The 12,253-nt window shown below is 53.1% G+C and overlaps 1 protein-coding gene across 3 annotated transcripts in view; it reads right to left on the bottom strand.

Annotated features, from left to right (window-relative positions):
• Positions 1 to 539: 539 nt before the first annotated feature.
• Positions 540 to 12,253, bottom strand: part of TLN1 (talin 1) — a 31,663-nt gene continuing 19,949 nt past the window's right edge. For all 3 annotated transcript variants that reach the window (XM_042964504.1, XM_042964502.1, XM_042964503.1), the window contains exons 33-57: positions 12,102 to 12,224; positions 10,800 to 10,943; positions 10,165 to 10,326; positions 9,790 to 9,930; positions 9,515 to 9,696; positions 9,189 to 9,321; positions 8,881 to 8,982; positions 8,621 to 8,791; positions 8,380 to 8,529; positions 8,169 to 8,270; positions 7,973 to 8,092; positions 6,979 to 7,125; positions 6,639 to 6,805; positions 6,342 to 6,525; positions 6,126 to 6,251; positions 5,914 to 6,030; positions 3,382 to 3,567; positions 3,147 to 3,254; positions 2,520 to 2,625; positions 2,195 to 2,319; positions 1,973 to 2,098; positions 1,788 to 1,850; positions 1,509 to 1,691; positions 1,244 to 1,372; positions 540 to 1,114 (exon numbers count right to left, since the gene is read on the bottom strand). In XM_042964504.1, the coding sequence (XP_042820438.1) occupies positions 989 to 1,114; positions 1,244 to 1,372; positions 1,509 to 1,691; positions 1,788 to 1,850; positions 1,973 to 2,098; positions 2,195 to 2,319; positions 2,520 to 2,625; positions 3,147 to 3,254; positions 3,382 to 3,567; positions 5,914 to 6,030; positions 6,126 to 6,251; positions 6,342 to 6,525; positions 6,639 to 6,805; positions 6,979 to 7,125; positions 7,973 to 8,092; positions 8,169 to 8,270; positions 8,380 to 8,529; positions 8,621 to 8,791; positions 8,881 to 8,982; positions 9,189 to 9,321; positions 9,515 to 9,696; positions 9,790 to 9,930; positions 10,165 to 10,326; positions 10,800 to 10,943; positions 12,102 to 12,224 (3,423 nt within the window). In that variant the 3' untranslated portion in view covers positions 540 to 988. The remainder of the gene's footprint in view (positions 1,115 to 1,243; positions 1,373 to 1,508; positions 1,692 to 1,787; positions 1,851 to 1,972; positions 2,099 to 2,194; positions 2,320 to 2,519; positions 2,626 to 3,146; positions 3,255 to 3,381; positions 3,568 to 5,913; positions 6,031 to 6,125; positions 6,252 to 6,341; positions 6,526 to 6,638; positions 6,806 to 6,978; positions 7,126 to 7,972; positions 8,093 to 8,168; positions 8,271 to 8,379; positions 8,530 to 8,620; positions 8,792 to 8,880; positions 8,983 to 9,188; positions 9,322 to 9,514; positions 9,697 to 9,789; positions 9,931 to 10,164; positions 10,327 to 10,799; positions 10,944 to 12,101; positions 12,225 to 12,253) is intronic.

Below are 12,253 nucleotides of genomic sequence, written 5' to 3' on the forward strand. Positions count from 1 at the left end.
AGAAGTCCCCCAGCACATCAACAGTAGAACCTAGCCGGTGCAGCCTCAGGGGGTATTTTGCTTGTTAGGACCCTCAACCAAATCTGTGGCCATAGTTCTCTGAGGCTCAGACACTTGTATCTTATCGGCTTATTCTTTTTAGCAAAGCTGCTTTTGAAAATTTGGATTTGGCCAGGAATTGGATTTGTTCAAATACTCTGAACGGTTACGAAGATCGAGCATCCCTGGTAGTCACAAAGAGCACTGGCAGCTGCTGTCCCAGCAGCAGGGTGATGCCACTTGGTGAGGCGTAGGCGCTGGCCAGTGAGATAGGGGACCACAGGAACAGGCCTTCTCAGCTTCCCAATCGTGGTGACTCTGGGGATCTGGGTGCAAGGAGGAGGAAGGGGTGGCGGGGCGGGGGGCCAGATTGCCACAGTGTGCCCCCACTCCCATTTCTGAGCCAGATGAAGCTGGTGACAGAACTGAATCCCATTCTTTCCTCCACATTCTCTTTGTCTGAGGGGAATCTCCCATCTCTTCACAAGGCCAGGCAGAGGTCGCAGGCAGAATCACCTTTATTGGAGCATGACCTGTTTGGGGCTTGTAACCCTGCGGTCCCCACAGGTAGCTGGGGGTAGGGGTAGACAGTATCAAAAAAGGAGGAGCAGAGCCAAGGCTGTGGGGACTGGCTGGAAGCTGCTGGCAGGGTGGAGCGGGCGGGAGCCCTGGCAGGTTCAGACTGAGGTACAGCAGCGTTAATAATACTCTTGGAGCGTTAATACTCTAGGGAGGGGCAGGCACTTAGGGGGCCCTAGGGCATGAAGGCACTTGGAGTCAGGGAGGGGACAGGGGATGTGCAGCGGGACTGGGCAGGCCCAGGCCCAGGGTTTGGCAGGCACTTGGGGGAGTGCTGGGGTTGGGCAGGTCGGGCCCGACAGCCCAGAAGGCTTTGGTAGTGGCAGGCACAGTCTCTGGGCTGGGTCTGCATTAAATAGAAGCGGCTGCCCTAGTGCTCATCTCGAAGCTCTGAAGGCAGGAACTTGTACTGTTGCTGCCGAATCTGTGCCAGCTTCTTCCGCGCCTCTTCCAGCTCTCGTTCCTTCCGAAGCATCTCTTCCTGTGCGGCAATGATCTGAGGGATGGAGATCGGGGACTCAGTTCAGCAAGTATGTGCATTAGGGTACAGGGCCGTTGGGGCCGGCACAGGCAATGTGACTGCCTGGTTGGCAGTGTGCTTAAGGGTGTCCGGGGCAAAGCTCACCTGGGCAATGCCCCCAACCATCTTCTCCTTCACCACCACTGTCTCGTTCTCTTGGTCTTCAAAGGCTGCGGCCTTCTGTGCTGCCTTCACCAGGTTATCCGAGGCTCGCTTCACTGCATTGCCAGCAGCCTGGGCAGAGAAAGCAGTGTGAGGCTGGGAACTCAGCTGAGAGAGTCCCTCTACTCCCTCACAGAAAAGCACATCTTGGGGGAAAAGTTTAAAGTAGCACAGCCCAAGGTACAGCAGGATGGTCACGGTTCCTCACCTGAAGTCGTTTCATTGCCTCCGAGTCCTGGTCAGCCTTGACCTTGCAGGCCACAAGGAGCTGGGCTGTGGAGGCAGCTACCTGCTTGGCTGATGAGATGAGTTTCTCCTGGCTGGCGTGGCCTTGCACGGCTGCATTGGCCGCCTCACACAAATTGTTGGTGGCTGCGGCCACCATCCGGGCCTAAAGTGAGGAGGATTAGATTAACATATGCCTATTGCCCTGGTCCTTCCCCTCTAGTCTCCTAGCTGAGGGACCTAGTGGGTACTGTGCACTCACAGCAGAAATGAGGCCTTGGGACCACTGCCCATCATCCAGTGCATTGGCTGGAATGGCGCCCACCTGTGGAGGAAAGAGGAGAGCCTACTCAGACCTGTGCTCGCCGTAGGTGTGTAAATGCCTGGGATCCATTCGAGTGTGGACAGCAGAGCTGTCCCCATTCTTCTGGGTATCCAAGTACTTACCTTCCCTTGGGCCACCAGTTCCCTCTGGGCAGCTGATGCAGCCTTTACCAGGGCACTGGTGGCTGCTGCAATGGACTTGGCAGCTTCCAATATCTGTTCCTCAAAGTTCAAGGACTCATCTGCCTCCTAAAATGAAGAGAAAGATTGTAGAGAGAGATGCAAAATGAAGGTAGGGACATTCTGCCTTCGGGAGGGTAGGGAACAGGAGGCAGGAGGACTGACCTTGGGTTTGGCCCGAGGCTTCAGCTGCTCCAGCTTTTTGGCTGCAGCCTCAATGGCAGCTGCAGCTCCCAGGAGCTCATTCTCAGCGATGACTGTGGGGTCCTCTGGGTCCACCCATTCTGTTCCTGGTGTGACAAAGGGAGGAAGAAAAGGGCCAAGGCAGAGCAGGGATGTCAGGAGCACTGGGCAGCATGGTTAGTATCACTGGCCCCTGGCACCTGTGGGGACTGTGGGCAGCAGCCAACTCAGAGCAGCCCAACCAGGAAGCAGAGATCTCCCCATGACAAAGGTTTCCCTTCCCTCCCTGTCCCTGGTCACCTCTCACCCTTCATGGCCTCAGCAGCCTGGATGAGCTCAGTGACTGAACCAGCCACACGCTTTGAGTGTCCCGTCAATTGCTGCTTCAGTTCTGGGCTTGGCTTCTGCAGGGTCTGGGGGGGGTGGGGGCGGGCAGGGAGCAGAAAGCATCAGATCTGAGCTCCTACCAGAGGTAAGAAACAGGGCAGACCGTGACCCCCCACCCCATCCCTAGACCCCTCCACACCACAGCTGTCAAACACCATGCCCCCTGGGCAGGTGCACCCTGGGCATCACACTGTACACATGGTGAAGACAGGGGCTGTGTGTCACTCACCGGCTGACAAGGAGCAAGGAGAATGATGAAATGAGAAGAATGAAGAGACGATGAAGGTAGAGAAGGGGGAGGTTGGGTGGGAAGAGAAGAGATAAGAAAAACCAAGAGGAAGAGGTGAGTGGGAAAACCAAAGATGCTAAGAATGATGGGGCCCCAGTGGAAGGGAGACTTGGAAATCAGAACAGATTTGGGAAAGAGAAGGTGGAGTGGGAAGGAGATTTGAACAAAAGAATCGAGAGCTGGGACTGACGCACACGGGAGGGGACTGTGTACTCAGGGAGGCCGGTGTGAGGAGCAGACAACACCCGCTTTCCTTACCAGCAGCACGTGGTCCAGCAGCTCCAGGTAGCCATTGGCACACTCCCGGCCATAGTGCAGGGCTCGAAGCCGCACATCAGGGGCCACTTCTGGGTGGTAAGCTGCTTCCTATCCCATACAGTTAGCTTTAGGATCCCAAAGAGTTCCAGGCCCAAGCCCCCGCAGTTTCGCCCCTCCCGTGTTTTGCCCCAAAGCTGCTGCGCCGTCTCAGGCTTCTGCCTATCAGGGTTTTTACCTTGCAAGCCCGAAGCATATCTGCGATAGCACGCCGACTCAGATTAGCTGTGGCAATGACATCCTCCTGGCGACAGGAGTTGCCAGCGGCAACAGCCTTGGCTGTTGCCATAGTGATACCCTTGGTCATGCGAATGAAATCTTCTGGGGTAGAGGTCTTGGCAGGTGGCTCTGGAGAACAGAAGACCTGTTGCAGATAAGACAAAAAGAAAAATTGTACGGTGTGTGAGACCATAAGACAGCGTAGCACTCTACTTGTATAATCCGGTTCATTCATCCATGTGTTCAAGAACAGACATTCAATGAGTACTTATTGTAGGTCAGGTCCTTGGAGACATTCACACATCACAGCTGGGTTATTTGAGCTGGGTTTTTATTCCTCAACTACAGAGAAGCCTTGAAGGGGTGAGTGGCAGAGTGGGGGCAAGGGGCTGGATCTTAAAAGACATAGATAACAGGAAGGCATTTTAGGTAAATGGGGGCATGAATAACCAGAATGTCAAGTGAGACAGTACCAAAAAATGTTCTAGAATTACAGGGATGGTGAAGAAAAGGTTTTTGGGGCCTTGACTATCAGACCAAGGAACTTGGACTTTTACATAACATATAAAAATCAAAAATATTTTGATGTATGTGTTCGTCCAGCAAATTATTAAAAATCGGCTAGTGGTAGATTCTGTGTGAGGTGCTAGGAATGCAATGGGGAATAAAGGAGACAAAGTCCTTGTTCTCATGGAGTTTACCCTATAGTTTTGGACACAGACAATAAATAGGTAAACACACAGAAAAACTAAAGACTGAACTAGGCTGTGAAGGAAGTAAAGAGGGTGCTGTGCTGAGAAACAAAAGTGAGGTCCTTTCTCCGGTAGATGGCCAGGGAAGCCTCTCTCAGAAAAGGCTTTTTTTTTTTTTTTTTTTTTTAAGATTTTACTTTATTTTTTAAAGTAATTTCTACACCCAACGTGGGGCTCAAATTCACAACCCTGAGATCAAGAGTCACATGCTCTATGGACTGAGCCAGCCAGGCAACCCAGAGGAGAGGACTTTAAGCTTCAGCCTGAAGGACTGGAAGGAGCCAGATGTTAAAAAAGCTGAAGCAAAGCAAGTGCAAGGACCTGCAGCAGCAGGAGTGACAGTGCAGCGGCCTGGGGCTGGGGAAGGGCGAGGAGCAAGACCAATGAGACTAGGGAAGTTGGCAGGGGCCTGGGAAGTGGCGGCCAAGAGTGGATTTTACCAAAGATGGCAGGGCAGTCACTGAAGGGTTCTAAGCAAAGTGACACAATCTAATTTATATTTTCAAAAGTGTATTTGGCTACAGTGTACAGAGAATGCATCAGAGGGGTGAGTGTCGGGGCAGGGAGAACAGATGGAGGCTAGTGCACAAATACACAGAAGCATGGAAGGACTGGGGATGATCTGGAGGTGGTAGTGATGGAGAAGAGAGAACATGAGATCCGCGTGGAGGGAGCACTGACAGGTCTTGCTGATGCGCTCAGATGTGGGAACGAGAGAACAACATTACAGCTGCGTTCCTGGCTTTAGAAGCTGAGTTATTAAAAGGTGCCACTTACCAAGATAGGAAAGATGAGTGAAAGATAAGGTTTGGGAGGCAGAAAATTAAGAATTTCAGTTAACTTTCCTCTCCAAGGAGAGGGTCAGAAAGGTGAATTCGGAAATGAGAAAGAGGAGAAGGAGACGAGAGTGACAAGAGATTGAAGGGAGAGGGGAGGATGAGGCAGAAAACTAACACGGCAATCAAAGTGGAGGAAGGTGGATGAAGATCCCAACCAGGGTGCTGACGGGGCAGAGAGAGGAGGGGTGAAAGAAGAGAAGGGAGGGTGGTTGGGAGGACTTGCAGTGGCCGGGATTTGGTGAAGAAGACAAGGAAGTCACAGGTGATGGAGGCTGCTACCATGGGAAGAGGAAGTCGCTTGGGGGCCAGAAGCTGGGTGGCATGGCCTCTTGGTGGTGATGTCAGACAGGCAGTTGAGAACAACTAAACTCAGAGGTGAAGTCAGCTTGCCAGAGAACGATCGTGAAAGTGGTTCAACTTGCCAAAGAAGAGGACAGGGAAATCTGGCGATTTGCACCATTTTGGGCCAGCCTCCACGTTTACTAGGTTGAAGGTGGTTTGATGACGACTACAGAAGAGATGCTGGAGAAGCAAGAGCAAAGCCAGTGTCAGGAGGGCCAAAGGAAGAAAGATTCCAGAGAGGCTTGTTAACAAAGTCAAATGATTTGGAAATGTTTGAAGAAGATGATGGCCAAGAAGAGGGCACTGAATGTGGCAGCTAAGGGGCACTGGTGACTGGGGAAAGTGGGAGGGTGAGGGAAGGCAGGTGTGAAATGCTGAGGACTAAGTAGGTGGGGGAGGGAAAGACACCAGTGCAGCTCACTTAGGAAGTCTGGCAGTGAGCGCGGAGAATGAGTGCGACTCTACATTTCTGTCTGTGAATATATGTGAAATACAGATTCACAATCTGTCTTGATCCCTCTCTAACCCAAGTCCCCAGTGCTCCAGACACTTGCTCACCGCCAGCTCCTGCCGTATGTGTTCTGTGGTTGCCTCCAGGGCTCGTGTGCCTTTGGTGGCTTCATCTTCCACGGCTTTCACAGTCTTGAGCAATGATGTCACATTGGTCACCATCACCTGGGGGCATCAGAGGAGTTGGAGAGGGGGGCGTTTTAAGGAACAGGAGAAAGTGCACCGATTGGCCCCTCATTCCCTCTCTCATTCCCTCCAACCTTGGCAGAGTTCTTGAGCTGCCACACAGCGGGGTCATCCCCAACTTTGCCAGCTGCAGCCTTTGTTGCGCTGATGAGGTCTCCCAGGGCTTTGGCCACATCTTTCACTGCGTTGATCAGCACTACCTGCGTGGGAGAGCAGAGGCTCTGGTCTGTGGGAGGGAAAGGGGGAACAGGCAGTGTTTCTGGCCAGAATTAGGGGTGTCAAATGGATACCTGTGTCTCAGGGTCCTCAGCTCCCAGGCTGGCTGCGCCCAGCTTGACCACATCAGCAAGGCGGGTGATGGTGGCCACGGAGGACTGGGCAGCCTGTGCTAACTTCTCCTGGCTCCCAGCTGCATTCTGCACCAGGACCTTGGTGTCTTCCACCAGCACCTTTGCAGTCTTCAGAATGCCTTCCCTGAGGGAGGGCCCAGCCCGGTCAGCCCTTCTCAGTCCTCCTCCAAACCCTCCAGCCTCTTCTGCTCCCCCCGACTCCCCGCTTGCCTCTGTGAGGCCCAGTTCCCTCCTCACCGGTGGTCTGCGAAAGTTTCAGCACCCTCGCGATTGAGGGTGCCGGCGGTAGCAAACATGATGGTGGTGTCGAGGTCAGCGATGATGCCGGACACAGCACTGGCTGCTGTGATGCAGGCCTGGGTGCCACGGTTCCCGGCCTGGAGTGCAGCCAGCACGTGGGAGACCTGGGGGAGGAAAGTCACATGGAGACTCTGGTCAGTGCCTCGTGGAAGGGAAAGGTCACTGGTGCCTGGGAAAAGGGACGGAGGAGAGGGCTGGGAAGGTTGGAGGGGGATGGGAAGGGAGGCTACAGGGTTGGGGAGCCAGCCCCCCAGTCCATGGGGACGAGCACCGTCACCTTCTCGGAGACTCTCCGGGCACACTCTATGAGCTCCTTCTTGGTGTAGGCATCACTGGGGCTGCACTGTAGGGCGCCTGCCTTGGTGACCAAAGCAGCACAGCCGTGCCCCAGCTCCTGCACCCGGTGCTTGATGTGGGCGCCTATCTGTGAGCAGATGGGAAAGAGACGTGGATTTTACAAGACACTCAGGGTGCCCCCAACTGTGCTTGGAGGAGTCACTAAGGACCTAACAAAACACGCATCGTAGACTAAAGGGTGGTGAGAACAAGTGCCCAGCGTGCAGATTCCCTGTTTCATGTCCTTCAGGCGGGAGGCCACCTCCTACACATGGAAAATAATAGCATGTAGGCACCAACTGGTGAGGATTATGTGAAGCAAAGTGAGGAGGTGGAGGAGAAGCCCTTTATGCTGGGGGATGTGAATCAGAGGGCCAGGGACTACAATTTGGCCGTATGTGGTAAGGGAGGGGTTTGGGGTTGGGGATTAGGTGTGTCATGCTAAGATCCAATTACTTGCTTTCTTGGAAAGCCAGGAGCTTAGGGAAGGAAGAGCTTCATGGGTCTGCAACAAGGAGGAACTAAGAAGAGATTATAGACCTGCAGGATAGCAGGAGTGTCGACAGAGGCAATGGCGGCAGACCAGGAAATCTCTAGATCGTGGGCTATCTCCTTTATCCCTGTGACTTTGATCCTGTCCCTACACAGCCCTGGTCACTTTTTTTTTTTTTAATTAAGTAGGCTCCACGCCCAATGCAGGGCTTGAAATCATGACCCTAAGATCAAGAGTCGTATGCTTACTGAGCCACCAAGGCACCCCTGATCACTCTTTAGTGGAGTGGTCCTGAGCGTGTGTTCCCTTTTCTATAGAAGACTAGACAGAGTAAAGGTGGGACAGCCCTAGAGGCTGACATGATGGGGACAAGGGGCACGCCACTGTGACTTTCTGTGAGGGCCTGGGGGAAGATATTCACGGCAGCTGCCCCCGTGTTTACCTCTTCATTCTCAGCAGCCACAGCTGCAGGCTTGGCCTGTGAGGCCAGACGGCCGTAGTCACTGGTCAGCTGGTTAGCAAGAGGGCCCAGCTCCTCAGGGCTGGTGTTTGATTTAGTTACCTGATGATAACAGAAGAAGTAAAGTTATTTCCAAACTAAGCTCTCTGGGGGTAATCTTATACTCTTCCAAACTCACCATCTCTTGAACGGTGACAGCAATGGCCTTGGCTGTCCGCACCATAGTTGTCTGGTAATCCACGAAGGAACCTTCTGGTTCACCCATTGGTCCTTCATCTAGCTGAGGGGGGAAGATGGGGGAAGTAGGAAGATTATCAGAGTGTCTGACACAGTGCTCGGGGACCCTAGCCCAGGGTAGCCACTGACCACAGGCACCCCAAGACTCTAACCTGGTTGATGGCCTGGGTGATGGAGTCCACCATGCCGCCAACAACCCCAGCAGCACTGGCTGCCTCGTTGAGGGTCGTTGTCAGGTCCTCTACGGCCTCTGTCATCATCTGCACAGCCTCCTCCAGGGCTTCCTGGGTGTGAGCTGCTTGCTGTGGGACAGAGTGAGTGAGTGGAGGTGGGCTCTGTTGTTCCTGCTTCGCTGACCTCTTACTAGCAGGCCCTCCCTCCCGCCCTCGGTACCTTGGGGTTCCCGCCAGCCTCCTTGGCTGTGTACAGCAACTGTAAGGCAGACTCTGCCAAGGTTTTAGTCTGGTCCAGGAGTGCCATCTGCTGTGGGTGGCTCAGGGTCTTGGAGGCAGCACCCACTGCAGCCAGAGTGAGCGGCTCAAAGTATTGGGCCATCTGGGATACCTGCGGCAAGGGGTTCGAGTGGAAGGTCAGCTGGGCCAGGAACCCTCGCTTGCCCTACCTTGGGACTACCCACGTGTCTTCCCAGGTACCTTGTGTCCCAGCTGGGAGGCTTCAGCCCGTGCGGCACTGGCCAGCGGTTCAATAAGGTGGGAGATCTCTTGCACTGCAGTGAGCATCTGAGTGTGCAAGGCCTGGCGAGGAAGTGAACGTTAGCCCTAACTGTGAACTGGAATAGGACCCTCCCCTTCCTTCCATACCAAACTGATGGAGTCCCCTTGGAATGTTCCTCCCATACCCTTGATGTCTCTGTGAGGCACACACCTGGACCCCCCATCCTCTCGAGTCTGCCATCTCTCTTCCCGGACACAACCTTTCGTAGAACTCTGTTCCCCCTTACCTCTTGAGAGATTCCCTCACGAGGAGCAAGCTGTTGGCTGACCGCAGCGAGGGAAGCCTGGTCTAGGTCCCGCAGACAGCTGTTCAGAGCTGCAATGGCCGTCTCACACTCCAGCTGCCCTGGAGCCTTGTCCCTATAGATATATCATAGGCTCCAACACCAAGAAGATCCCTTTAAAACAGGCTGGCCTATCTTTCCCCGTATCCCCTGATTCTTGGACAACAAGGGCCCTCCAACACTATCCCACCTCATTGCACTCCTCGTCCCCACCCCACGCTGCTACAAGTATGTTCCCTGGTCACACTGGCTCTCTACCCACTCAATACCTCATGCTTGTAATAAGCTTCTTGATGGAGTCTGAGACAGTACGGGAGTGGCCAGCCAGCACTGACCAGCGCGGGGGGTCCCGGGGATTGACTGCTAGGGCCCGGGCTGTCTGGATCAGTCCCCCGGCACTCTCCAACATCGTCTTGGCAGAGATCACGATGGGCTCCATGGCAGCCCGGCCCTGGGGAGAGAAGAGGCAGGGAGGTGAGTCTCAAGACTCCTGCAAAGACGAGGGGGCAGCCGGTGCATCGGTTTTGTCTTCACGCCGCCTCACCTCGGGGCTGATCTGGGCAGGAATGCTGGAGAACTCAGGGTTGGATGCAAAGGCACTCAGATTGTCCACAGCCTCCAGCAGAGGGGCTGTTGCTGCTCGGCACTGGGCACGGTTCTCCTCTGTGAAAGCTCCGTCAAGTGCCTGGAAGTGGAAGTGACAGGCCCTCAGGACTGACTGTAGGCAAAGGAAGTGACGCCTGGCTCTCCTCTCCTGGGCCAGAGGTGAGGAGAGGCTGGTGATGAGCAGTATGGACAGGAAAGGGCTTGGGCTCAGGCAGATGGGATTTGGTAGAAGGCTTCAGGGACTGATGGGGGAACCAGGGGAGAGAAGACCGGACAGGTCAGAGGGAGGCTGGGAATTTCAAACACTGACAACCTTGATAGTCTTCACGAGATTGGCTGTGCTGTTGGCCACCTCCTTGGCTGACTGTACAAACTGGCGCTTGGCGGTAGGATTGGCGGTGCGAGCAGAAGCCAGGCGGCAGCTGTTACACAGTGCAGAGGTGTGTTTGGCCACAATGGTGGCTGCAGAGAGCACCTGAGGAGACAGACACGTGGAAAAGCCACGATGAGGGCAGGAAGGAAGTCTCCACACCCAGGCGAGAGCCCCTGCAGGCTTGGGGATGGAAAGCGGTACCTTTGGAAGTCTAATTAGGAAGGACAGAGTGACCTGAAAAGGGAAGATGTGGGAGACAGATACCCGAAGGTGAACGGTATGGGGCGGGGGAAATGAGAGACAGACACACTATGGAGAACCCGTAATAGGGTAAGTAGGAGAGTGGATTCAAACTTCTACAGAGGAGTTGTGAACTTAGCAGTAACTAAGAGTGACAAGAAACACGGCAGGAGAAGACAATCGCCCACAGAGAAGCTGTGTGTGGAAGGTCACAGATGCGTCTCCAGCCTCTACTTCCCCACATCTCACCTCTCCCTCTCTCTTCATGGGGCCGGTCCATCCTGGCCCGCCACCCTCTCCCAGGCTCGCCCACAGCACCTGTTCCCTTAAGTTACCTGGGCCTGTGTACAGCCAGGCTCCCCCAAACTCTGACAGGCCATCTGAATCGCCTGGTTTGCACGGGCAAACTGTGTGGGCTCCACCAGTCCTTGCTGCCCTGCTTGGCTATTGGGATCAGAGACCCCCACCAGATATGCAGCCTGGAGAGAGAGAAGGGATGCAGGTGGAGTGAGAAATCAAGAATATCCCCCACGTGAGATCAAACAGTGATAGTAGGGACAAGTCTAGCATCCAGGGTTCTGTGTGAGTGGCAGTATGTTAACAAATAATAATTACGCTATAAAAAAGAAAAAAACGCTCCTGTTTTGTTAAATGTGCTCGAACATTTCAGAAGGTTAAAAAAGTAAAAGAAACAAAAACCGAAAAGCAAAAAAAAAGAAAAACCACACAGAGTTTAATCAAACTTCTGTTGAGATGTGTATCTGCTGGATCATAAGGAAAAAAGTACTGCTTACTCTAAGTAGAAATAAAAAAAGGTTTGAAAGCCACCCTGCCACACACACATGCACACACATGTGCATGAGCACAAAGTCTCTTTGAAACAGTTCCAATACTGGGAAGGTTGTTAGGATCATTGACATTTATAACACTTCCAAGCTTCAGAGATTTGGAAAGAGGGAAGGGATTGGTATAACGATTGCCAAATTTATTTTTACGATTAGAAGACCATCATAGGTTTGATTCATACTTCATTTAACACATAGTAGCTCTTCTTTTTCCTCTTTATGCTTTTCATACCATAAAAAAGAGGCCACCCAACAGAACAGGGCAAAGGGCAATAGGGGAGATTGAGGAAGCAAGATTGAGGCTTTCAGAGAAACACTCTGAGATGAACTCTCAAGCCAGTTTGTCTTAAGGGTTCATATACTAAAGCAAAACAGTCTCATAGCTAATGGGTTGTGTTTATACTTCATAACTGCATAAAAAGGCACAGTTAAGCGGTGACTCAAATAACTGGAAATTTAGTTACTGGCACTATTTTAATAAAGTAGTAACTATGTGAAAAATGACTTGCACTTGGTAATTAGTATATACCAAGAAAGCCAGGGCTGGAAAAGGCCCCGTCATTAGACAGTATAATCATAACCCAAGGTACCAGGGGCTCAGGGGTGACAGCAGCCAGAACTATTGGTATTCTATGATTGCTGACAAACACCCCCACTCAGAAGGGGAAAGAACCAGTTTCCAGAGTTGGTTTTGCAAACGTAACTTCTTGATTATCTACTCAAGGGCCCGGCTGTTGAGGAGGTGGGGTAGAGAAAGCAGAGGTATTGCAGGGACCGTCGCAGGGGAATAACCTGAGCAGCTGCCTCGGTGAAGCCACAGAGGGCTTTGGAGGCCGTGGCAATGGCCTCCCCAAACTCCGGCAGGTTTCCGTTCTTGGCGTTTTGGGAGATGCCCGTCATGGCCTCGCCCAGTACCTAAGAAACAGAGGGTTTCGGGAGAGCCA

The sequence above is a fragment of the Panthera tigris genome, chromosome D4 (genome assembly GCF_018350195.1).
Source record: "Panthera tigris isolate Pti1 chromosome D4, P.tigris_Pti1_mat1.1, whole genome shotgun sequence".
In the NCBI taxonomy this organism is placed as follows: domain Eukaryota; kingdom Metazoa; phylum Chordata; class Mammalia; order Carnivora; family Felidae; genus Panthera; species Panthera tigris.